Source organism: Oncorhynchus kisutch, linkage group LG22 (genome assembly GCF_002021735.2).
Source record: "Oncorhynchus kisutch isolate 150728-3 linkage group LG22, Okis_V2, whole genome shotgun sequence".
NCBI classification, from domain to species: Eukaryota; Metazoa; Chordata; class Actinopteri; order Salmoniformes; family Salmonidae; genus Oncorhynchus; species Oncorhynchus kisutch.
The window spans coordinates 18045813-18071663 of NC_034195.2; the positions used below are offsets into that span (position 1 = coordinate 18045813).

Below are 25851 nucleotides of genomic sequence, written 5' to 3' on the forward strand. Positions count from 1 at the left end.
CCCAGGCAACAACAACCTTCCAGTCCCTCCCCCTTTTTTTGACATACACATGGTTAGCAGATGTTAATGTGAGTGTAGCGAAATGCTTGTGCTTCTAGTTCCGACGATGCAGTAATAACCAATGAGTAATCTAACCTAAAAATTTCACAACAACTACCTTATACAGTGGGGCAAAAAAGTATTTAGTCAGCCAAGTTCTCCCACTTAAAAAGATGAGGCCTGTAATTTTCATCTTAGGTACACTTCAACTATGACAGACAAAATGAGAAAAAAAATCCAGAAAATCACATTGTAGGATTTTGAATGAATTTATTTGCAAATTATGGTGGAAAATAAGTATTTGGTCAATAACAAAAGTTTCTCAATACTTTGTTAAATACCCTTTGTTGGCAATGACAGGTCAAACGTTTTCTGTAAGTCTTCACAAGGTTTTCACACACTGTTGCTGGAAGGCACTGCTGTGCCTTCTTCACCATGCTGTCTGTGTGGGCGGACCATTTCAGTTTGTCCGTGATGTGTACGCTGAGGAACTTAACACTTTCCACGTTCTCCACTACTGTCCCGTCGATGTGGATAGGGGGCTGCTCCCTCTGCTGTTTCCTGAAGTCCACGATCATCTCCTTTGTTTAGTCAAAATTGAGTGCGAGGTTATTTTCCTGACGCCACACTCCGAGGGCCCTCACTTCCTCCCTGTAGGCCGTCTCGCCGTTGTTGGTAATCAAGCCTACCACTGTTGTGTCTGCAAATTTGATGATTGAGTTAGAGGCGTGCATGGCCACGCAGTCGTGGGTGAACAGGGAGTACAGGAGAGGCCTGAGAACGCTCCCTTGTGAGGCCCCAGTGTTGAGGATCAGCGGGGTGGAGATGTTGTTACCTACCCTCACCACCTGGTGGTGGCCCATCAGGAAGTCCAGGACCCAGTTGCACAGGGCAGGGTCTCGAGCTTAATGACGAGTTGAGGGTACTATGGTGTTAAATGCTGAGCTGTAGTCGATGAACAGCACTCTTACATAGGTATTCCTCTTGTACAGATGGGTTAGGGCAGTGTGCAGTGTGATTGCGATTGCGTCGTCTGTGGACCTATTGGGGCAGTAAACAAATTGGAGTGGGTCTAGGGTGTCAGGTAGGGTGGAGGTGATATGGTCCTCATTGCCTGCATTCTCAAAGCACTTCATGATGACGGAAGTGAGTGCTATATAGTCATTTAGTTCAGCTACCTTTGCTTTCTTGGGAACAGGAATAATGGTGGCCCTCTTGAAGCATGTGGGAATATCAGACTGGGATAAGGATTGATTGAATATGTCCGTAAACACACCAGCCAGCTGGTCTGCGCATGCTCTGAGGACGCGGCTGGAGATGCTGTCTGGGCCGGCAGCCTTGCGAGGGTTAACACCTTTAAATGTTTTACTCACATTGGCTGCAGTGAAGGAGAGCCCGCAGGTTTTGGTAGCGGGCCGTGTCAGTGGAACTGTATTGTCCTCAAAGTGAGCAAAGAAGTTGTTTAGTTCGTCTGGGAGGAAGACATCGTGGTCTGCGACGGGGCTGGTTTTTGTTTTGTAGTCTGTGATTGACTGTAGACCCTGCCACATACCTCTCGTGTCTGAGCCGTTGAATTGCGACTCTACTTTGTCTCTATACTGACGCTTAGCTTGTTTGATTGCCTTGTGGAGGGAATAGATACACTGTTTGTATTCGGTCATGTTTCCGGTCATCTTGCCCTGATTAAAAGCTGTGGTTCGCTCTTTCAGTTTTGCGCGAATGCTGCCATCAATCCACAGTTTCTGTTTGGGGAATGTTTTAGACGCTGTGGGTACCAATGCACTTGCTAATTAACTCGTTCACCGAATTGGGTGCTTCCTGTTTTAGTTTCTGTCTATAGGCTGGGAGCAACAAAATGGAGTCGTGGTCAGATTTTCCAAAAGGAGGGCGGGGGAGGGCCTTATATGCATAGCGGAAGTTAGAATAACAATGATCCAGGGTTTTGCCAGCCCGGGGTCGCGCATTTGATATGCTGATAAAAATTAGGTAGCCTTGTTTTCAGATTAGCCTTGTTAAAATCCCCAGCTACAATAAATGCAGCCTCAGGATGTGGTTTCCAGTTTACATAGTCAAATGAAGTTCTTTCAGGGCCGTCAATGTTTCTGCTTGGGGGGTATATATGCGACAGTGATTATGATCAAAGAGAATTATCTTGGTAGATAATGCGGTCGGCATTTGATTGTAAGGAATTCTAGGTCAGGTGAACAAAAGGACTTGAGTTCCTATATGTTGTTATGATCATACCATATCTCGTTAATCATAAGGCATACACCCCCGCCCTTCTTACCAGAGAGATGTTTGTTTCTGTCCGCGCGATGCATGAAGAAGCCAGGTGGCTGTACCAAGTCTGACGTATCCCGAGTGAGCCATGTTTCCGTCTCTAAGGAAGGCAACCCTTGCTCGGATTTAGTCTACCTTGTTGTCAAGAGACTGGACATTGGCGAGTAGTATACTCGGGAGAGGTGCGCGATGTGCCCGTCTACGGAGCCTGACCAGAATACCGCTCCGTCTGCCCCTTCTGCGGTGCCGTGGTTTTGTGTCGCCGGCTGGGATCCGATCCATTGTCCTGGGTGGTGGACCAAACAGTGGATCCGCTTCGGGAAAGTCGTATTCCTGGTCGTAATGTTGCTCTTATATTCAATAATTCCTCCTAGGGTGTCAGGTAGGGTGGATGTGATATGTAATGTAATAAAACCTAACATTTCCTGGGGTAACAATGTAAGAAATAACACATAAAAAAACGAATTATTGCATAGTTTCCAAGGAAATCGAAGCGAGGCGGCCATCTCTGTCAGCGCCGATAAGGCATTAATCAAACAACCTGCCAGTCTTGAAGAGGAGACCTTTTTAGTTCGACAGTTCAATCAAAAATCTGAAGAGAAACCTGCATGTTATTTCAGTGGTAACACATCAAGCTTTCTTTCAGTAATGTCAGGTTCTTCTCCTCAGTTAATATACTTAATTTTAAGGAACAGGGAACGTGTGTGTGTGTGTGTATGTCTTAGTTGTCTTTCCAAAACGTATTTCTCCAGTGTGACAGCTCAACAAAGCCTGCGACTGATTCTCTGCAAAGCCCAGCAGCCTCTATTGCTGTTGCCTGTGTTGACTTAGCTTAGGCTGCCACCCCAGCCACGGCATTCCCAAGATGCTGTGTCTAGCTGTGGCGTTAGACCCGTCTGGGCCTCTCCGTCAGGTGCATCCAACCTCCTGTCTGTCTGAGAAAGTAGAATCTCCCCCCTAACAGTTAAGGGAAGGATCTGGGTCAAGGTAATCTGATCCTAGATCTGATTATAGATTTGGACAAGGTGTCATCTCTGTCATGGTAGAGAAAGACAGACAAACATTGAGAGGGCTTTACCTTTTCCCCTCTCAGGCTCTTGTCTCCTAATTGGCCATTAATACAGCGCTCAGCCTCTCTTCATCGCCCTGCTCCTCGTCTTCATCTCTCGCTCCTGTAATTCTATCATTTGTCTTCATCCCCGGGGCCCCGTGACCCTCCCAGAACCCACGCTCCCCCTCTTCTTTAACGGCCTGCGAGGGAATTCATCCAATTACAATCAACAGCCCACAATTGGCTGATTAGATCAGCCAGGCCGGGCTCCTGTGTAACAATTTACAAGGGCCGTCTCAAATCGGATTCTCCGGGCACTTCAAAGGCGCTAGACAATACGTTAGGACAGGGCCATGGGCACTACGGGGGGAGCAGGCTGGGCCGGCTGTGGAGCTGGAAATTCAATCTAGAATGTCATAGCTTTGGAGATGTGCAAGCAGCCTGTCACCGTCGCCATGACAACCCGGCCAGAGCCTCAGGACGCCCCCAAGTCATGACCCGGCTGGCTGGATGCATAGATGGTTGATTGTGTGTTTTGTCATGGGTGCCATGAGGGTTAAGACAATCGGACCCACTATAATATGATGTGGTGAGGGATCTGGCGGTCAGTCTGAGCTATATATATATATATATATCATGGGTGCACGAGCCCGTAATGAATGGCTTGGACATGTTCCCCTCCCTTTCTCTCCCACTTTCATGACATATGGCTTGGTCCCTCGCTCCCTCCTTCCCATTAACCCTGCATCAAATGCCATGGCTCTCAGCAGCTGCTTCTTCCAAGGGGGGAGATGGCGGCTTCATATGGGTGTCACCAATGTCTTATCTCTCAACAAGGCTTCAGAGGAGCATGTGAGGCTGACTAACACCTCATGTACAAGTTAACTGGAGGGGGAGATCGTTAGGGGGGAGGGGCACATTCTATATTTGGGAATGTAGAGTTGGGATGTAAAGGTGCGACTCTGAAAATCTTCATTCTGTAGAATATAGCGTGTATAAGTAAAGTTTCTGAAGCAAGTTATGCACATTCTGCGCAAAGAAATGGCCAGAGAAGATGGTCACTCACTCTCTGTGCATTCCCTCTCTCTTGGTTGGGGGGAATCTATAAATAAGTGGATGCGTGTGGGGTGGGTTCAGCGTAATAGCGAGTGGACAGGTGCCCAGGCTCAGGTTTCACCAGTGAAAGAGCAACCCTGCCACTCTCCTGCCCAAGGCTGCCGTCACACACACACCACAATGTGTCCTCTATACCCGCTGTACCCATGGGCAGAAAACAGCCAGGTCTTAACAGATTACTTTTAAATTTGTTTCAAACAGAAATCGCAAATAAATTCCTTTAGCTCCAGTCCTAAAGCTACCCTAACACAGTTAAAGGCCCAGTGGAGTCAAAATTCTGTTTTCCATATCATATTGTACAACAGCTGATGAAACAAACTCTAAAAGTGTATATATTTTTATCAGGGTTATTTACTGCTAGTTGCTGGTTGAAAGTACAATCTATGCAGGACCTTCTAATTAGCAGATTTAGTTGGGGGGGGGGGGCTCTCCATGGTGATATCACCATGCGGTAAATTAGTTAATAGACCAATAACAAAGATAATTCTAAACCGATCTGCCAATAACAGCTGGTTTTCAGTTTTCCCCTCCCCACTCAGACAGTCCGAGCAAAATGCTTGCTTAAGAAATAGTATTTTGCTAAAAAGCTATTTTTGTCCATTTTTATGGAAATCTTCTTACAGTAAGCAGGGCCGGATGAATGGCGGCTTACCGGGGCTGAATCACATGGCAAACAATAAATACTCGGTTTTTTTTTACTGCACCCGCCAACCTCAGGAGGATTCTGGGGGGGGACCTGCCTTAATTGGGTAACTGATTAATGAAAACAAAAAAATGTAACTGCATAATAAATCAATATGACGGGTCAATTGTGTGAGTCAGGGGCTGGGCCCAAGCCCATAGGAGACCCAAGAGGCAAAAAAACAAAGATGTTATAATATATATACACATTTGAGTGATTCTCTGCTTTGCTTCTCTATGATTCTAGTCAGAAAGCAGAAAAACACACTAACACACATTTTATTTTACTGCAACCCATGTGTGGACCAAATAATTGATTCCCATCCAAAATTATATTTTCCCTAACCCGAACCCTAAACCCAAACCGTATCCCCTAACCTTAATTCTAACCCTGATGGTAACCCTAAACCTTAAATAGCATTTTTCCTTGCGGGGACTGTCAAAATTGTAAGGACATCTGGTACCCAAAAGGATAGTTAACCAAAAACACACACGAGCAGAGTCACACCTGCATGCACACACAAACACTATAAATTGGCCTCTAACACACACCTCGCTCTGACTCACCCAGAACTTGACGAGGAAGAAAGCATTATGCGGCCCCTTCTCAAACAACTCCTTCAGCCCTCCCTTCTTCTCAGGGAACTTGTCGTAGATCTGCCGGATGTCCACTGCCTCCAGGTACGGGTCACTGAAGGTGGGGTTGGACTGACCGATGTGCACAAACAGGTGCTTGTTAAACTGCAAAACAAAGGGGAGAGAGAGAGATGTTGATTACTAGCAAAGCGCTGCTTCAGTTCATGGTCAAGATGCTGTCATGGCCTGAGGAAGGAAGTAACACCTTTAGAAAGAGGCTTGTTGGATGAAAGTGAGATATTTATTTAAAGCTGTATGTCGCACACTTGTACATTGATGAGATCTGAAATGTTGCTTACTAATTTGCAGTGTCCCTATTAACTAAGGCTGCGTTTAAAAAAAGGCAGCTCAATTCGGATTCTTTTTTCACTAGTTGTCGGTGTCAACGCAGCCTACGTGAGATGATTACGGAGGCTAATCAGGCAGGGCGAGGGGCTACTAAGTGACTACTCACGGTCTCTGGGTCCTGAGGCTGCTCCAGGAAAGCAGAGAACTCTAGCATGCGAAGCTTGGAGCTGGCGATACTGCGTCCCTGCCACGGGGGGGTGCCCGGCGACATGGACAGGCCCGCCGTGCTCTCATAGCCTGGTGAAGAGGAAGGGTGGGGGCCAGGGGCAACAAAATATACCAAAGGTTTATAAAATGTTACATTCTGTCTTTCTCTGAGCTTTGTTGGAGCTCTTCATCGGCATCTTGTGTATTTCATCACTTGCAGACCATGACAGCATCTGTCGACACATGGATGTGAGGGAAGCTGGGAAAACACACCTGTTATGGGGGGCGGGCCGGACGCTTGCATGGCGTAACTCTGCTGGGAAAAGGGCTTAATGCTGGAGAGACGAGACAGGCAGTAGACACATTACACCCTCACCCACCTGACCCCGCGCGTACACACACACACACACACACACACACACACACACACACACACACCTAATTGACTGATCCTTAAACACACTGGGGGCTCAGCTTCATTAACTAAAGTGCTTTTTAAATAAGATGTTTCTCATATTCAGTTTGGACGGATTGCGATTTCCATTTATTCCATTGCACTAAACCAATGCCTTTTGACAGACATACAGAGAGTCAGGCACGCACACACAGGGTTTTAACTTACTCTTCAGGACCCCTAGGCTGTCCTGGAAGGCCGCCATGCCAAAACTAAAGAAAAGAAAACATGGAAACATCTTTAATTACACACACTACCTCTCCTTCTATATGTGTCCCTCAGTGTTGCCCAAGGACAGGGTGTGTGTGTCCATGCACATTACTCACCCCGCCGGCAGTGGGATACGGCGGCCTGGACAGCCCCTGCAGAGCCATCTTGTTCTGAAAGGCGGTGGCAGAGATGATCTGGGCAGAGGACATGGTGGCCATACTCTGCAGTGCCTTGTCTTTGGCAGCCTGGTCCTGCAGACACACACAGCAGGCCCCAGGGGTCAGACAAACACACTTTCCACTTTAGTCAGCAACCTGTTTTCCTGGGAACACTTGCCCCACTATGTTAGTTGGGTGGGAAAAGAGGGGCGGAAGGTTGCATCATCCGGTGCTGGTCTGGGAGGCTGGATGATATTGCAGTCAAGGGCCCTGGAGTCGAAAGTAAAGTTTATAGCCTTGGCAGAGGCCGGGAGGTGTTGACAAGCAGTCTACGTCTTTGCTAGAGGTCAGAGTGGGAGCTGGCCCGGGCATGTCAGAGGGCTAGCGCCATGCTAATGCTAATCAAGCTGGTTCGCGGACAAATGCTAACGGTAAGCAGGAGACATGGTGGCTACCAGAAACGGCAGAGTCATTCCTGTCCTGTCTAACAAAGCGTTATTGTTCTGTGAGCGCGTGTGTCCATCATGTTGACTTCAGCAGTTTCCAACTCATCTGGGACTACAAACACTCTCAACCCAACCCTTTAATGCAAGGCCAACCAGCACATTCTTTTCCCCAGAACCATCCGACAAAAGGGCATAGCCGAAATATGCGGAGTACATCTGCTAATGTTCTCAGTTACAAGAAAGACCTATTTAAAAAGGCCTGTCAAAGGCTTGTGACCAACGCTGAGGCCCAGTGGCCGCCGTCCAGAGAGACGGAGAGCTGTGTCACCTGGCGTGTGTGTGTACGGGCGCATGCTGGCATGCGCGTGTCTGTGGTGAGAAACGTAAACACAGAAGCGCAGGGGACGGAATGTGTAAGGAAAGTTTTCACCCACCAAACAGAAACACTTCTATTGAAATACTTATGAAATGCCTGGAAGGAACAATGCATTACAAACATTAATTTATATCCTGACAAATGCATTTGTTCATATTGTGCACAGCAAGCCTCAAGCCAGGGATGCTGGAGCATATTTAAATTGACTGTGGGGACTTGTAGGGATGCATCATCTGTACTGAGCATTGCATAAAACGCTCATACAAATGAAGGGGTTGATATTTATTACAACCCACTCTCTCTCTGTTTCTAATTGGTTTTGTCTCTCCATATTGTTTTCACTGAAATGTAGGAATGGGAATCCATTAGAAATTCCCTATCGGATATCAACGCCATGGTATATTTAGTTATTTAGTCATGGAATCAAGCCTCAAAATGAGAAGAGAATAACATGGGTTAAGGTACAATGAAGACCATAGGAAGCGTTCCTGCTGATCTCAGCTCTGTGGCTTTAAAGGAACAACATCACGGCTACAGCCAAGCACCCCCACAGCCTCCCCAACAACCCTCCATATTAACTTCACACGTGAAAAACATCAGCATGCTACTCCAAATGACCTGCATAGCTAGTGCTGTAGCAGACAGAATTGGAATGGGTAGAATGGTAGACATTCCCATTGAAAGCAAGGTCCCGACAAATGGTATGTCGACCGAGATACATTGGTGAGGAGGATTGGAATTTGAATGTCTTGTGTTCTAAACGCAATCGTGAAAGGTTGAATTGCGCCTCCATATTGGCAGATCCTGCTGAATTTAGACCCTGTGATTGGTTTTGTCTACCCATTCCAATGCTGTATTGAGCAAACCCATGATGCAGCGCAACAGTTGAAGATCCAAAAAACGAGGGAGACTCACGTAGCGTACCTTCAGCTTCACCTGGATCTCCCGGGCCTTCCGTCGCGCTAGCACCTGGATGTGACTGGACACCTGGAGAAGGATGGAGATCAGGTCTTTGGTAGATGTGTCTATCTCCATGTTGACGCCAAAAGGTGCGACAAAACAATAAGGTTGATATTCTCATTCTTACCACAGTGCAATGTCATTGTCTTGAAACGTTTGGTAGCAACATGGCACTCATTAAGAATGGAAAATAAATCGGAAAATGCTGCGCACTGCTGCTCATGCTCCAAGGGGATGTCATTATAACAACGTTTCAACCCTTAGGTCTTCATCAAACATCCATGAATTAACCTACAACTCCAGCACCTGCAAAAGTACCTGGATGTGGGCATGTTCTTCAGCTTTTTTACTAATTAAGAATGTAAATTTGCCAAATTGATTTACACTACAAAAGTATGTGGACACCCTTTCAAATTAGTGGATTTGGCTATTTAAGCCACACCCATTGCTGACAGGTGTATAACATCGAGCACACAGCCATGCAATCGCCATAGACAAACATTGGCCCGTACTGATGAGCTCAGTGACTTTCGAAGTAGCACCGTCATAGGATGCCCCCTTAACATCAAGTTAGTTCGTCAACTTTCTGCCCTGCAAGACATGCCCCGGTCAACTGTAAGTGCTGTTATTGTTAAGTGTAAATGTCTAGGAGCAACAACGGCTCAGCCGCGAAGTGATAGGCCATACAAGCTCACAGAACAGGACCACCGAGTGCTGAAGCACGTAGCGTCTGTCCTCGGTTGCGACACTCACTACCGAGTTCCAAACTGCCTCTAGAAGCAACGTCAGCACAAGAACTGTTCATGGTGAGGTCCATGAAATGGGTTTCCATGGCTGAGCAGCCGCACACAAGCCTAAGATCACCATGCACAATGCCAAGCATTGGCTGGAGTGGTGTAAAGCTCATCATCATTGGACTCAGGAGCAGTGTTCTCTGGAGTGATGAATCACGCTTCACCATCTGCCAGTCCGACAGACAAATCTGGGTTTGGCGGATGCCAGGAGAACGCTATCTGCCCCAATGCATAGTACCAACTGTAAAGTTTGGTGGATGAGGAATGGTTCGGGCTAGGCCCATTAGTTACAGTGAAGGAAAATCTTAACGCGACAGCATACAATGACAATCTAGACAATTCTGTGGTTCCAACTTTGTGGCAAAAGTATGGTGAAGGCCCTTTCCTGTTTCAGCATGACAATGCCCACATGCACATACAGAAATGGTTTTTCGAGATCGGTGTGGAACATCTTGACTGGCCTGCACAAAGCCCTGACCTAAACCCCATCGAGCACCTTTGGGATGAATTGGAACGCAGACTGCGAGACAGGCCTAATCGCCCAAGATCAGTGCCCGACCTCACTAATGCTGTTGTGGCTAAATGGAAGTAAGTACCCGCAGCAATGTTCCAACATCTAGTGGAAAGCCTTCCCAGAAGAGTTGAGGCTGTTGTAGCCCCAAAGGGGGGGACTAACTCCATATTAATGCCCATGATTTTAAGATGTTCGACAAGCAGGTGTCCACATACATTGCTAGACACTTCAACTCATTGTTAAACCCCCCCCCCCCCCCCCATGTCTAGCAACATCAGCCAGTGCCAACCTGTCAGTCAGTCACTCCATATCAAATTCCATGTCCCAGATAGGGCTCCAAATCCCTGCCTCATCCAGCCCTCTACAGAGTCCTCTCTGCTGCAAAGATCCTGTACTTCTTGCTCTCCTAACAAGGTTGGGCTATGCGCTACGTGCGGTAGTGAAGAAACACACCGTCATCTGATCCTATAGCATCTGTGCATTGGGCCCCGGCCCACTAAAATCACTCAGCAGTGGCCCATTTCAGCGTGAGAAGGGGGCTAGGGCTCGGGGACTGTGCAGGAGCGAAGGCAGCATCACTTCCCCGTCATAGCTGTTCTATGGCTTTCTCTGTGTCTTTGTTTTTGCCTCTGATTGGAGTAGGCCGCTAGGACAGACATGGGGTGGGGGTGTGTTGTGTACGGGGTGCACAGGGCTCGGAACACAGAGCAGGAGTGGATTGGTGCAACGTGAAACTCACCTGCTTTCTTGTCCGTGTCTTCCCTGTGCGTAGCTTGATGTACCGTGCTATCAGCTCGTTCCGTCCTGTAAAAGCCAGACAATTAACATTTCTTTTTTTAAATGGCATGAAGAAAATTCAAATAATCCAATATAAAAAGGTGATATTTGTAGATTTGTTTAGATACAAAGCTTGATTTTGGTTTCATAGTGATATGTCACATCGTCCAACGGTGTTAATCCTAGTTGAATGCAGTTAAATACAACAAGCTGGGTGCCAGTTGATAGGGTGCCAGTTGATATGGGATGATAAGGTACTGTAGACGATGAGGATGTTTTAAACCGTCAGGAATTAAAATGTTTACTGAAGCTAACTCATCCTCAGCAAGCTGGACGTGCCTGGCTAGGCAAATTCGCTGCAGAGGTGAGAGTGTTATGTGAGTTTGTGTGCTCATGTGTGTGTGTGTGTGTGTGTGTGTGTGTGTTCAGTAAAAGTGTAATTTTGTTTAAGGCCAAGAGTGTGTGTGTGCTTGCCCTGGTCCATGTGCCCTGTGGGGCTATGCTGCTGACAGACAGGTCACAGCGGCTGAGCAGGTGAAGAGGTATAGCGGCCACGCTCAGAACAGACACGCCACGGCCACACTGGAGCGCGATGAAGGAGGCCTGGAGAGGCTGCTCGGCAGCTGGTGTGTGTGTCAATGTTTATGGAATATGCCTTTACGCCTGCAGTAAATCTTGGGCTTGTTTCACCATCAAGGGCGAGGGACTTGTGACCTCATGTGACCTCTTCTTGGCCCTGCACATACATGCACATTTATGGCACGCACAGACACCCACAACGTACACGCACACACTTTAACACACTCAGCCAGCCACCCAGAAGATTTGAGTTTGCGCCACATCTTAAACACTGTCATTTTTCGTTCTCACACCACATCTCCATGTCCATCTCCATGTGAATTAACAGAGATCGGTCACACATCGCAACCTGGAACAACCAGCATAAGACTTCCCTCACATAGTGATGCTTGGGTCAGAAAACCCTGCCCTACGCCGCTGACCAATCAGAACGCCCGGTCGGGTTGAGAAAAGGCAACCCGAACCCTAAGGAGCCCAGAAACGCTGGCAGGCAATAAAAGTGATCAGATTCAGCTTGCGTCCCAAAATGGCACCCTTTATTCCCTATATAGTGCACCACTTTTGACAAGCCCTGGTCAACAGTAGTGCACTATGTAGGCAATAGGATGCCATTAGGGACTCAGCCGCCGAGTGGAATGCAAAACACGGTTTCTCCAGCCCTCCTCTGAGCCACACTGGTGGGAATAAGGTTCAAGCAGACGACGTTTGTAAGGACATTACTTTCCACTAATCAAACTGTAAAAAGATTCAAGTTTAATAGGGGACTAGTTCACCGCCTTCTGAAAGTAGCAGCTGTATGTATGCACATCCTACCATTTCAGTGTTCAATTGCTATATTTTAATTACTTTGCCACCATGGCCTATTTATTGCCTTTACCTCTCTTATCCTACCTCATTTGCACACGGTGTATATAGATGCAAATGAGAACTTGTTCTCAGCTAGCCTAACTGGTTAAATAAAGGTGAAATATAAAAAAATCTGAGGGTATTGCGGTCAATTTTGGCAGTGATGGTTTTCTGTGAAGTGGTGACATGTTCACAAAGGAGGAATATTAAGGAGGGTGACGCTAACCTCTTTACGCAAGCACACACACACACACACACAAACACAGACAGAGCAGTAGGGCTCCCTTTGTGTCAGGTTTTTGTGGATTTAAACCCTTCGCTCAGTCTCCGTCTGCCTCCACACAGGGCCCAGTCACGGCACTCATTCACCCTCAATCTTATTTGAATTTCTGTGCTGGAATTGCTCAAGCGTTCAGTGTTTATATCGGAAGGTGCACTCGCGCGCCAATCGTTTAAGCACCTGAATACATATTTCTTTAATCCCTTTGGATGAGAAACGTGTTCCACATTTCTTGTGCCCTTTTTGCAGATGCTGACTGAAGGCGAATACTTTTTGGTGAGGTCACCGAGGTAACTTCTGGATTCCGTAGAGATGCTTAGTCAGGCGACGGACTACAAGGTGTAAGGATGAAGGCAGAGAGCTCTTATTTCATTACCTCAAATGAACAACTTTAATATAAATCCCCATTATTCTGTTGTAATTTACTCTAGATGCCACCAGTAGTTAATCATTTAGAAAGCACGTTGTTAGGAAAAGTACATGTAGGTGTCACACCCTGTGACCATAGAGCCCTCGGTTCTCTATGGTGTTCAGGTCAGAGCGTGACTGTGGGGGGGGGGGGGTCATCTAGTTTATAGATTTCTAGGTTGGTGGTTTGTGTGGTTCCCAATTAGAGGCAGCTGGTAATCGTTGCCTCCCATTGGGGATCATATTTAGGTAGGCTTTTTCCCCACCTGCATTTGTGGGATATTGTTTTGTGTTTGTGCATGTGCACCACGTAGTCATGTTTAGTTGTTCGGACCAAGCAGCGTGAAAATGAGGTAAGGAAGTTTTGGACTTGGGAGGACATGAGAAGACACGAGACCCTTCCATGGAAGGACAGCGACGACACCGGGGACCACGGCCACAGAAACCCCAAGATTATTTTTTTTTTTGGGGGGGGGGGGGGGGGGGGGGGCACATGGAGCTGGCGGTCGAGCAGCGGAGAGTGCCAGAGCCTGTTTGGGAATCGGAGGAGAAATTTGATGAAAGATTCCGGAGAGAGGTGGTAGCGATGAGAATGCTGCCGTACAGGCGTGCTGAAGAGCGTGACACCAGTTCACGCATCTGGCCTCCAGTGCGCCTTCCCCATCCGGTACGTCCTGTGTCAGCTTCCTGCACTCACCCTGAAGTGCGTGTCACCAGTCCGGTGCCTCCTGTGCCGGATCCATGCATTAGGCCTCCAGTGTGCCTCCCCATTCCGGTACGTCCAGTGCCTGCTCCTCACACTTGCCCTGAAGTGCGTGTAACCAGTCCGGTTACACGCACTTCACCTGTACCGGCTCCACGCACTAGGTCTCCAGTGCGTATTCAGTCCGGCGCCTCTGGCGACGGTCCATGGCCCGGAACCTCCGGCGACCACGGCCCGGAACCTCCGGCGACGGTCCACGGCTTCCAGGCAGGGTGTCCAGTCCCTTTCCAGGGCGGGAGTCTTCCTCTGCGCCGATGTCTAGTCCAGGCACGGCGTCCAGTCCCGCTCCAAGGCCAGAGCCTTCCTCTGCACCGATGCCCAGTCCAGGCACTGTGGCCAACTCAGCTCCCAACTCTGGGCGTGGGCAAAAACCAGCACCGGAGCCGCCACTAAGTTTCACTTTGCAATAAATATGTGGAACTCAACATCCGCTGCGCCTTGGTCCCGTTCTTACGACAACCGTGACCGTAGGCTACTTAAAAAGTAGCAAAAAGGTGAGTGCAGTGTACTTCACATGTACTTGAGGAAAAACTACATTATGTTCCATCTTCCTCTAACTTTGTAAGTGCTGCGTAAAAAAAAAAATATATATTTTCAGGAAGTTTCGTGTAACGTTTATTTGTAATCTTAACTATTGATCTCTTCCATTCACTGACAGTGGAATCTTGATTTTCAGCATCGTGCTTATAAAATAATTTTAGCCATGACTCAGGATTATGCTTACATACAGTCACACACAGTCTGCACACACACAGCATCCTCCCAGTCCATTCAAAATTAGCATACTGTATTTGTGACCATTAGACCAAGTCATTAATGAGCTGTTAAGAGGCTGGTCTTTAGGTGTTTATATCAGATGTCCCTGCCACTCCTTGAAATGGACGGGTGGTATGATTAAAAAAAATATTCAGGCAAGTGTGAGATCACAGATCAGAGGAGTCGTCGGTCAGTCACACAATGACGTCATCGTGTGACCGTGTCCACTGGGAGTGGTCCAGAGAGGTTGACGGACAGAGACAGAACCCGACCCCGGTCAATTCCTTAACCACTGGTCCAAGGCCAGTTTGAAATGTGTAGCTCGCTCTCATTGTTTACGGATAAATAGTCAGCGACTGGGATCAGGTCAAAGGACCCTGTGTTAGTTCTCAAGAGCAGTCAGTGACCAACCACAACAACAATACTCTACTCGTCCGACTCTGGGACCATCTGAGAGAGTTGGTCTCCACCTCGCCCTACCGCCCCCTTCCAGTTCTGTTTGTTGGGCTCAGGGAAAAGTCAGAGGGGGTTAGCGGTGGTTGCAGACTGTGCCACACGAAGGTGTAGCTTCCTCTCAGAAGGATGGGTTCCTCTCTGACCCTAAACGGCCTACCCTACCCTCTGACCTCTATCCTCCCGAGCATTCCTCACATACCAACACACTGCCTGCTGCAGCACCAGCACTGCATCTGTTCTCTCTGCTACTGCCGGCCTCAGGGAGGCATACTGGGTTGGGTGTGTGTGTGTGTGTGTGTGACTAAGACTAAGCTTCTTACATCTACTCTCTATTCTGAAGTGGCAATCGATGGGCACGATAGGAGGAGGCCAAATATGCCAGCCAGGGAGAGCGCACACACACACAGCGAGCCCCTCTCTGAACACACATCTTCCAGCCGTAAGGCTTCCGCCAGCACATGTGCCTCTGTAGGCGAGAAAAAAATAATAACAATATTAATAATCACATTTAGGCCGCAGGAATGTGTTGGCAGGGTACAATTTCCCCTCCGATAGGAGTGAGCCGAGCAGCGTGGAGACTCCTGGCGAACAGGCCCGTCTCTAAAGCCACTCGGCTATTTCACCCCTCTCTCGGGGACACTGTCTGATAGTGTCGTCCCTACAAAGACTTAAGAGATTTAAAAAAGGTACGTCCACATAGCATTGCGATTCATTCGGAGGCGTTACCATGGTAACAGCAGTAGCTGACTTTTTACCGTCAGTTTCATTTGAATGAAGTGAATCCTGGCCATACAGTATGTATATCTACACTGGTTGCATAATATTCTCCCCATCTCCTCTCGTGTGAATAGGTCCTAAAAGTAATCACTAATTTACCACCATTGGATAGGTGCAAGCAAGGGATTTCATTACATAGCTTTTATCTTTATATACAGTCATGTTTGATCTTGGATTACGCTTATGGGAGCGAGCGCTCGATCAGGGCCCTATAATGAGATGCATGTCGGAGCCAAGCAGACAGCCATGTCTGAATTCCAGCGGCACCTTAGCAGAAAGGCAGTAATGGTTCCTCAAAGTCACTGAGGGGATCCTATCCCAGGTGAGAGTGAAGGTCAAGACAGGGGCTAGGGTCACAGCCAGGGTCCAGTTCAGACTCCGGACCATCCCATGTGAGGGCTGTCCCCTCCAGCACCACACACCCCACTACCCAGCAACCCACTGACCTGGCCATACTCTCTCTGGAGACAGTGACCCCCCACTGCCCTAGTACACACTGTGGAGACTCAGCAAATTATATGATGACCGTACAGAGAACTCGGTCCTCTCAGCTGCAAAGACTAAAAAAACATAACACACAAGCACTTTCTCAAAAGGCTACTGGCCACACACAGCCTTTGGTCAGTGAATCTCTCACTTGACTGGGGAAGTTGGGACCTAGGTGAGGAGGAGAACCATTTCTTTCCATTGGGCCTTTCCTCTACATCATGTACTTTATTAACAAGGGTTGAGCTGACAGGAGAAACTGCTGCCCTCTGCTCGCAGGGCACTTTGACTTTGTACACAAGACAGACAAACATGTCAACATGTTTATCTGCAATAAAACCCTTGTAATGAAGGACACGGAAATCAGATGATCACTATAGGTGTCAGAGGGAGAGCAGGTGTGAAAGACTGAACAAAATATGATAATGTCAGTTATTTCTGCATTAGGCATAAGACTAGACACTTTGATTATGTAAATAATAAAAAAAGGGATTACAAGAAGAGTTATGGCTGATAATCCAATCACTGTGAATAAACAGCCAACATAATCACATTTCCAATGTCATTTCTCTCTCCATATACGGCCCATATGGGTATCCTATACCTCGCGACAAAGCACTTATCCAACAGTCCCTCCCTCCTCCCTTAACACACATCATTTGTCACCCAGGCTCTGAAAAGACAGTCTACCCGGTGGATCCCCGGTTACTTTACACACGCCGTAAGTCCACAACAGGGACCCATGGAAGATAGGAAATGTTTTCATTGGCAATGCATGTCGAATGACTGACTGCCGCACAACAACAAAAACACAAAAGCACAAAAGCTACTAACTTGAATGTGTAAATCGGCATGACGGCCAGCGCTATGCAGGCTATTACTAGAACAATGCCATGAATGCATGAGGAAATATATTCTCTGATATAAGAATTTATTTGATTGAAGAGGATTCACACACACACACACACACACCATATAATTAACGGTTCGCCATCTTAGTATGGCATTGTTGCCTCTGAAATGAACCTGTCTGTGTTGTAGAGAGGAAATCCAACACACACTCTAAATTCCTGATTTCTAGGAACCTTGTAAATGTAACATCTTAAAACAGACATTTTCATAGGCTACACATTAAGTGAGAGGAAAACCTAACAATTTTCTCATGTTGAGGTTTTGACATGAGCATGAGAGTCACATAGGTTGAAATTAGTAGAGTTGTAGCAAAGAGTCAAAAGGGCTGTTGGTGACCCTAACAGAGCTGGGGGGGGGGGGGGGGGGGCTTTAGCTGTTTAGGGGCTGATGGGGTGGAGGGGGGGGATACGAGCTTAGTTTTGTCCTTTTTCTCATGTTGTAAATCTGGGCTGGCCGCGAGGCTGGGGTGAACTTGGGGAGCAGCTGGAGGTTAGCTGAAAGGCAGCCAGACTCACTGACAGACTGACGGACAGACCCGGAGGGAGGCGGTGACTCTGGCAGGGCCTACAGTGTGTGTGTGTTTGTGTGCGCGCGATGTGGACGGGGATAGAGTGTATGAGAGGCTGGTAAATCACAAAAATAGCAGGGAACAGAGGGAGGCATAAAGACACCAGGGACAGGTGCAGAGCACCCCATAAGACACCGCCACTACCTTGGTGTTTATTTGTTCTCCCCCTCCAGGCGCTCAAAGGGTAAACGTCTATTCTGGTATAGGGTTACAGTGGCGCTGCCTTGAACTCCGGCTCCAAACGCATACCATTCTTAACGGGCCATCGTACTCCCTGGTGCACATCACCCACCCCTGACCCCCATGGGGAGGAAGGGGTACCTCATCACCCCCCCTCCCAGCCCTCAACACCCTTCCCCTCTTTTTCCCCCTTATACACAGAATGTGACACCTGCCCCCTCTCCTCCACCCCCATTATTGCAAGCTTTATAAGGGTTTAGAGTTGATCAGAGGACGGCTATGACCTCACCGGGCCTAGCTAGCCTAGCGTGTGCCTAATGGCTAATTGCTAGAGGAGCTGGCGCAGTGACAGAGGCCATGGCAGACCGCATATGATAAGCACACAATCACCCATTCTGTTTGGGCCCCTCGATTTTCCACCACCGGGGGTCCGGATTAGCTATCAAACAGTCAAGCCGACGTCTTATCAGCTAGCCATATGTTATCAGACGTCTATCAGCTAGCCATATGTTATCAGACGTCTATCAGCAAGACAGTTTGACCTATAGTCACTGTATGACCATCTGAAGGGTCTATGAGCACTCTATACTATTAGCATTCTATAGTAGACGATACAATCCTTTGTGTACAAAACCTAAATATTTGACCTCATCCCTAAATACAGAGTGCACAAAACATTAGGAACACCTTCCTAATATTGAGTTGCACCCCCCTTTGCCCTCAGAACAGCCTCAATTTGTCAAAAGCGTCCCTCAGGGACATCAATAAGGGACCATGGCTTTCACCTGGATTCGCCTGGTCAGTCGGTCATGGAAAGAGCAGGTGTTCCACACTCCGTGTACAACGTCTAAATTTTTGCTCTTCACTTTTCATTGGACTACAACACTTAAAAGCCAATGACATACAGTGCCTTGCGAAAGTATTCGGCCCCTTGAACTTTGCGACCTTTTGCCACATTTCAGGCTTCAAACAAAGATATAAAACTGTATTTTTTTGTGAAGAATCAACAACAAGTGGGACACAATCATGAAGTGGAACGATATTTATTGGATATTTCAAACTTTTTTAACAAATCAAAAACTGAAAAATTGGGCGTGCAAAATTATTCAGCCCCCCAAACTCTCTCCAGAAGTTCAGTGAGGATCTCTGAATGATCCAATGTTGACCTAAATGACTAATGATGATAAATACAATCCACCTGTGTGTAATCAAGTCTCCGTATAAATGCATCTGCACTGTGATAGTCTCAGAGGTCCGTTAAAAGCGCAGAGAGCATCATGAAGAACAAGGAACACACCAGGCAGGTCCGAGATACTGTTGTGAAGAAGTTTAAAGCCGGATTTGGATACAAAAAGATTTCCCAAGCTTTAAACATCCCAAGGAGCACTGTGCAAGCGATAATATTGAAATGGAAGGAGTATCAGACCACTGCAAATCTACCAAGACCTGGTCGTCCCTCTAAACTTTCAGCTCATACAAGGAGAAGACTGATCAGAGATGCAGCCAAGAGGCCCATGATCACTCTGGTTGAACTGCAGAGATCTACAGCTGAGGTGGGAGACTCTGTCCATAGGACAACAATCAGTCGTATATTGCACAAATCTGGCCTTTATGGAAGAGTGGCAAGAAGAAAGCCATTTCTTAAAGATATCCATAAAAAGTGTTGTTTAAAGTTTGCCACAAGCCACCTGGGAGACACACCAAACATGTGGAAGAAGGTGCTCTGGTCAGATGAAACCAAAATTGAACTTTTTGGCAACAATGCAAAACGTTATGTTTGGCGTAAAAGCAACACAGCTCATCACCCTGAACACACCATCCCCACTGTCAAACATGGTGGTGGCAGCATCATGGTTTGGGCCTGCTTTTCTTCAGCAGGGACAGGGAAGATGGTTAAAATTGATGGGAAGATGGATGGAGCCAAATACAGGACCATTCTGGAAGAAAACCTGATGGAGTCTGCAAAAGACCGGAGACTGGGACGGAGATTTGTCTTCCAACAAGACAATGATCCAAAACATAAAGCAAAATCTACAATGGAATGGTTCAAAAATAAACATATCCAGGTGTTAGAATGGCCAAGTCAAAGTCCAGACCTGAATCCAATCGAGAATCTGTGGAAAGAACTGAAAACTGCTGTTCACAAATGCTCTCCATCCATCCTCACTGAGCTCGAGCTGTTTTGCAAGGAGGAATGGGAAAAAAATTCAGTCTCTCGATGTGCAAAACTGATAGAGACATACCCCAAGCGACTTACAGCTGTAATCGCAGCAAAAGGTGGCGCTACAAAGTATTAACTTAAGGGGCCCGAATAATTTTGCACGCCCAATTTTTTAGTTTTTGATTTGTTAAAAAAGTTTGAAATATCCAATAAATGTCGTTCCACTTCATGATTGTGTCCCACTTGTTGTTGATTCTTCACAAAAAAATACAGTTTTATATCTTTATGTTTGAAGCCTGAAATGTGGCAAAAGGTCGCAAAGTTCAAGGGGGCCGAATACTAACATAACATAGGTAAGAAGGCCAATGAAGTGGAGTAGTGGAGAAGTGGAGAATTTAAGCAGATCCTGTGAAGTATCAATCAATCAGAATGTGAGCAGAAACATTGGAGAGGAGAGTGGCACACATCAAATCGTGCTACTCAGCCACGTGGATGGAGGGAAAGGGTATTTTGGGGTTTTATTAGGATCCCCATTAGCTGCTGTGAAATCAGCAGCTACTCTTCCTGGGGTCCACACAAAACATGAAATAATACAGAACATGAATAGACAGGAACAGCGAGGATAGAACTACATTAAAAACAGGGACACCTGTGTGAAGAGCGCTCTGAAACATCCCTCCGGGTCTGTCCGTCAGTCTGTGTATTTGTACAAAAAGGTTGCACAAATATGTGAGGGACAGCACTACGTACAAATATCACCAGAAAAAAAAGGCAATATCTTGAACATCAAGGGACAGCGCCTGAGAGCATGTCCATATAAGAGCGTTGGGACGGCAGAGCCATCACATAACACCGGGGAATAGACAGAAAAGGGTGGGGCGTACCGTACATCTTTCCTTCATCGGAGAGGATGATCTTCCTGCGTCCGCAGGGCGGGTAGATGGCCAGGGCCTCCTGGAAGCTCTGCTCGATGTCGGGGCTCCACACGCCCTCCGCATCGTTCTCCAGAGGCTTGTCCAGAGGCTCGTTCAGCTCCTCACTGGTGCCCCCAGGGGAGGGGGCCGGCACCCACTCCGCAGACGTGGTGGGGGGCCGGGAGGACCACAGGACCGGGCTGGGAGGAGCAGGGGGTAGAGGGTGCGTTCCAGGGGCCAAGGACAAGGTAGGACAGGGTGATCCTGAGGAAGCAAGAGACAATATTTAGGTAAGGGGAGGTTGAGTCAAGGAGTGCTGGCTTGGAGGATGTTAGAACAAGAACATAGGAAAGCAATACCCATTGTAAAATAAATGAAGTACCATATTATGCGATTGTCAGGATAACAAGGATCGGTTTCAAATATTGATTATGCTGCTAAGCATTCGGTACTTTGAAATCTCTTGGGGTCTGGTCAGGTGCCTGGTCTGTGACTACATACGGTCAGCTATTCAACATCTTGCCAGATCTTCCTCAAGAAGTTCAAACATCAAGAAATTAAGATAAAACAAAACAATATTCAGGTCCATTGACGTCCGCCCAAGGAGGCGCTCCATCTAGAAAAGTGATAGTTACGTCACAATGAAGAGCGGTGTGCGTGCGTAGGCTATAAGATCTCGGGACCACATCACTGGGGAGTCGCTAATCCTACGTGGAAAAAGCACCTCGGAGCAGAAAGTAATTATGGAGCCATGAAAACAAACAGCATGGCACCTAGAGACAGAGGGTGGAGGAGTCACTAAGCCAACAGACCGGGAATCACATTCGACTGAGATCCCCACCACACCGCCATTGGTAGAGAAAGACTTGGACAGACACATCAAGGAGATCATGTCAGGGTTGTTACACTTTAACACTCAAGCTGGATGTACAGTATCGATCACATGACTAGGGTGGGCCGGGAGTTTTTGCTGACCATGTGACCGGAATATATCATTAGGTTTCTCAGTAATGTATAATTAGGGCCTGGAGTTTTTCCTGCTCGGGTCACTGGGTGAGGCCTGTCTCAATCGTTGTTTGTTTTCCTGTAGAGGCAATTCTGGGCTGCCAATTGACAGTTAAGGCTATTGACATGGTTAGTCATTATAATGTGTGATTTGCCTGGTTGTATCTGGGCTGCCTGGCAGTGTGCTGAACTGTGTGTTTGGGGGGGGGGGGGCAAAGAGTGGGACAGGAGGGAAGGGGTGGTCCTGATGAGTCACAGGGTGTCACGTCTGAGTGAGGAACAATCTCTTCCTCTGAGCCTCCCGACGTTCCTATGGGCTTCCTGTAAATGAGCTGGCCAGTTAACCCTGCTCATACACCTAACAACACTGAGAAACAATGGAGGAGGGCAAACATACACTGTAGAGACCCTTTCTTTGCTCTGGTGGTAAATCTTAGTAACTTTTTAAATGAGGGGTCTATGGTGAAATGGTCATTGCTGTGCTCAAAGAGAGTACATGTATTTATTTTGCTCACAGAGTAACCTGGAGTGCAGGGCAACTGTAATTAACCCTAGTGCAACACTGATGAAGAAAGATAAAGTTTAGTGTAGAGAGCTGTGGGGCATAAACCATTAATGCTGGTTAGGTTCCTCAGCCAGTGTCCAACAGGGTTAATTGGCGTAAGCCCCTTAAAATCAGGTGTCCCCTTCCAGTCCTCCATCTCAGCCCCTCTCCCCTGGGCCCACTCAATGGGATAATCTCCCAGCTGATGCTGCACTCAGGGGGCACAGATCTCCTCCCCCCCCCATACATGCACACACACAGGAAGCAGGTGTGTACTTCACAGAAATGCACACGCAAAAGTATGGAACAAATCCGATATGCACTTGTAAAGACGCACACTCAAACACTCGTAAAGACGTACACTCAAACACACCCTGACACTTTCACTTCAGACACCAGAAATACACATAGGACTACACCACACACACCTATACAAACTATGCAGCGTTGCCCACTCCCTCGCCACCCTGTGACCCCCAGTCATAAGAGGGAACAGCTGCATCAGTTTCGACTTGCCCCTGGCACAGTGCTCACTGCCTACTCAGTGTGTTGTGGGGTGGGTAGGACTGCAAGGGGCGTCAACGCCAAAGAGGGTTAGGGGTGAAGGGGGAGAGACGGGGGTGCTCCACTGGACAGTCTCCTCTAATCGGGACCGGAATGTAATGCTCGGAAACATACTCTCATAAAATGCCTGATCCTAGAAGACCACGTCTGTGTCCTTAATGGCAATATATTCCCTATCTATCTTTTGACCAGAGTCCTATGGTCCCACTAGATAGGGAATAGATTGCCATTTGGGACACAGCTATATGGTCTTCTAGGATCAGGCTGGGTGGGAGGTGGAAAACCATCGGGAGAGAAAGGAACACATTTGATTGGCATGTTTTGTGCGGTGTCCCACTGTGTTGCCCTGTAAGGAGCAGATCAACTAATCTCTCTGAGTGCACACAAACACACTGCCTAATTACACGTAACATCCTGTGCCAATGCCACTAACGCTTCCATACACCTCGACTAACCCTACATCAAAACCATCATGAAAACCCCACAGTATATTTAAGTCATAACTCACAATAATCACAAATTACAGGGTCAAGATGGAGTTCAATCCAAGGTTTTCCCTACAGAGAGATCCATCAAACATGTGCACTGATACAGCCCAATGACTTGTTGGACATATGCATGTAGAGAGAGGAGGATTGTTGGTAGACGCGGGTTGTTGGGGCTTGGATGCCAGGGGGTTTCTTTGCTCTGTAGGGCTCATATCCAAGGCATTACTCTGCTTTCTCGTGTGAGTGGAGGAGGAATGCTCGCTATGTGGGATGAGCACACTGAATAGTCTCCTCTGCACAAGGACAGTCTCAGGGCAGCTCAATATACACAAACACAGACAAATGCTCGCTCACACACACACACAGGCATGCAAAGGCAAAAGAAATGCAAACACCAATACAGACAGCTTATGAGTTTTGATAAATTGCAGAGACCTGATGATACGGACACACTGACAGAGACAGAATGACAAGTTAGCAATTCATCATTAATAGGCTACAGTATGTACATTTTAAAAACAGTCTAAGGTAGTGAACTCAGAGACATCAAGACAGAAAAACTAAAAGTGAGAAAGGATTGATTACATGAATAATCCTTGGCTGTCATACAGTAGTTTTAAGAGAGTGCCCTAACAGGGGTGTGCTTGCCCCCTACCTCTCCAGGGCCTTGGCCCATTCCACCTGTTGCTCCAGGGGAGGGATGGACTCTCACACACACACTAACCCTGCTCTGGGACCCAGACCAAAAATACTCCCTCACACAGCCTGTCAGCACCACCATGACTAGACTCTACAGAATTTATCCATCCACTACAAAACCAAACCCTGTGTGTGTGCTGATTGGTCATCACTGGCTACGCATAGTGCACACAATATGCCAGGTAGCAGTGGTTGGATTTGGGGACTCAAAAACAGCATACCAAGTACACTACATCATAAACAAGGCGAAAATAAAAAATAAAACGACATAAAACGTATGCCTGATAATTGAATTTTGCTTGGGCACAGACAACACAGTAAACCCCATGTTGTTGACTTAACAGGCATTCTGTAAATGTATGGTATGTGGACATTTCAAACATTATATTGACATGTAAGATCATGGGAACTACTTTCATGGGCATATAACACATTAATAATCATAGCCACATAATACACATGTAATTGTTTTAATTTCTCTCTAGATATAGTTATTGAAGATATAGCTCAAGTGCTAAATTAGTATTCATCGCTGTAGTTATTGTTAGTGGAAGTAATTCAGAGTAATAGTTATTATTAATAGTAGACTGGTATTTTTATTTGGCACAACAACAAAATTCACTCATGTCATGTCTATTATTTCGGAAACATTCTCAGATTTTCGGACAACTGACACTCAAATGAGGCAACTGAAATATCTATTTTGTAAACATATCTATTCACTTTATAATATCAGTAGCCCATCACCCAGAGGAGCGCTAACGTTGAACTGCGCGTCTATGACGTTATTAGTTTCCTTTAAAAAGTTCCGTCTGAAACGCAGGAAGTACCGTGCAAATTTAGAAATTCGACAAAAAAAATGTCAGAAATGTAAAGAATTTGTACCTCATACAGCGTTTTATAAACAATGTAACCGGCAGACGACTGTACTACGGCTACATCTGACCCATCGAACTCTGAAACAGAAAGTTTGGCAACAACTTGAGAGGCATTGGTTTATGAAAGAAAACAGATGTTCAACTAACAAAGCAAAGAGACAGATAAACATGTTGTAAACGTACCTGTTGAAAGTCAAGCCACAGACAACACCGCTGGGTCAAACAGGCAAGTGGAATTTCTGGGGTCAGATTTCTGTGAAGAAATATATTTAAATTTTGTCGCCCCTTTCCTGAGTCGTTTGAAGCGCGAAGAGGGCTGGAATGTCAGGAATTAGCTGTGGTAATGACATGAAGCCTGGAAGGGAGCGAAAAAGACGAGGGGAAATAGGGAGGCAGGACCGACCGGTCAACACGTAATGAGGGAGGGGGATTCGAGGGGACGGCGCACCGAAAAGGAAAAGAAAGCCAGCCTTGGTAAGGGGAAAAGGAAATCACAAAGAAAAACAGAGGTCGGGGGTAGTCATTGCCTCTTTACAGTGGGACAAACACACAAAGGGACAACGCTATTGTGAAACCTTATCAGCCCTCTTCTAATGATTT

General features: G+C 46.9%; 1 protein-coding gene across 3 annotated transcripts in view; it reads right to left on the reverse strand.

Moving 5' to 3' along the window:
- tead4 (TEA domain transcription factor 4) overlaps positions 1-25773 on the reverse strand; it is a 34625-nt gene extending 8852 nt beyond the window's left edge. Inside the window, exons 1-9 of one of the 3 annotated variants that reach the window (XM_031801921.1) lie at positions 25435-25773; positions 21044-21337; positions 10950-11014; positions 8867-8929; positions 7079-7213; positions 6921-6964; positions 6572-6633; positions 6258-6388; positions 5735-5908 (exon numbers count right to left, since the gene is read on the reverse strand). In XM_031801921.1, coding sequence (XP_031657781.1) covers positions 5735-5908; positions 6258-6388; positions 6572-6633; positions 6921-6964; positions 7079-7213; positions 8867-8929; positions 10950-11014; positions 21044-21050 — 681 coding nt within the window. In that variant the 5' untranslated portion in view covers positions 21051-21337; positions 25435-25773. Of the gene's footprint in view, positions 1-5734; positions 5909-6257; positions 6389-6571; positions 6634-6920; positions 6965-7078; positions 7214-8857; positions 8930-10949; positions 13223-21043; positions 21338-25434 lie in introns of those variants that run through there. The other 2 variants (XM_031801920.1, XM_031801919.1) reach the window with 2 other exon arrangements.
- Between the last annotated feature and the right edge of the window lie 78 nt (positions 25774-25851).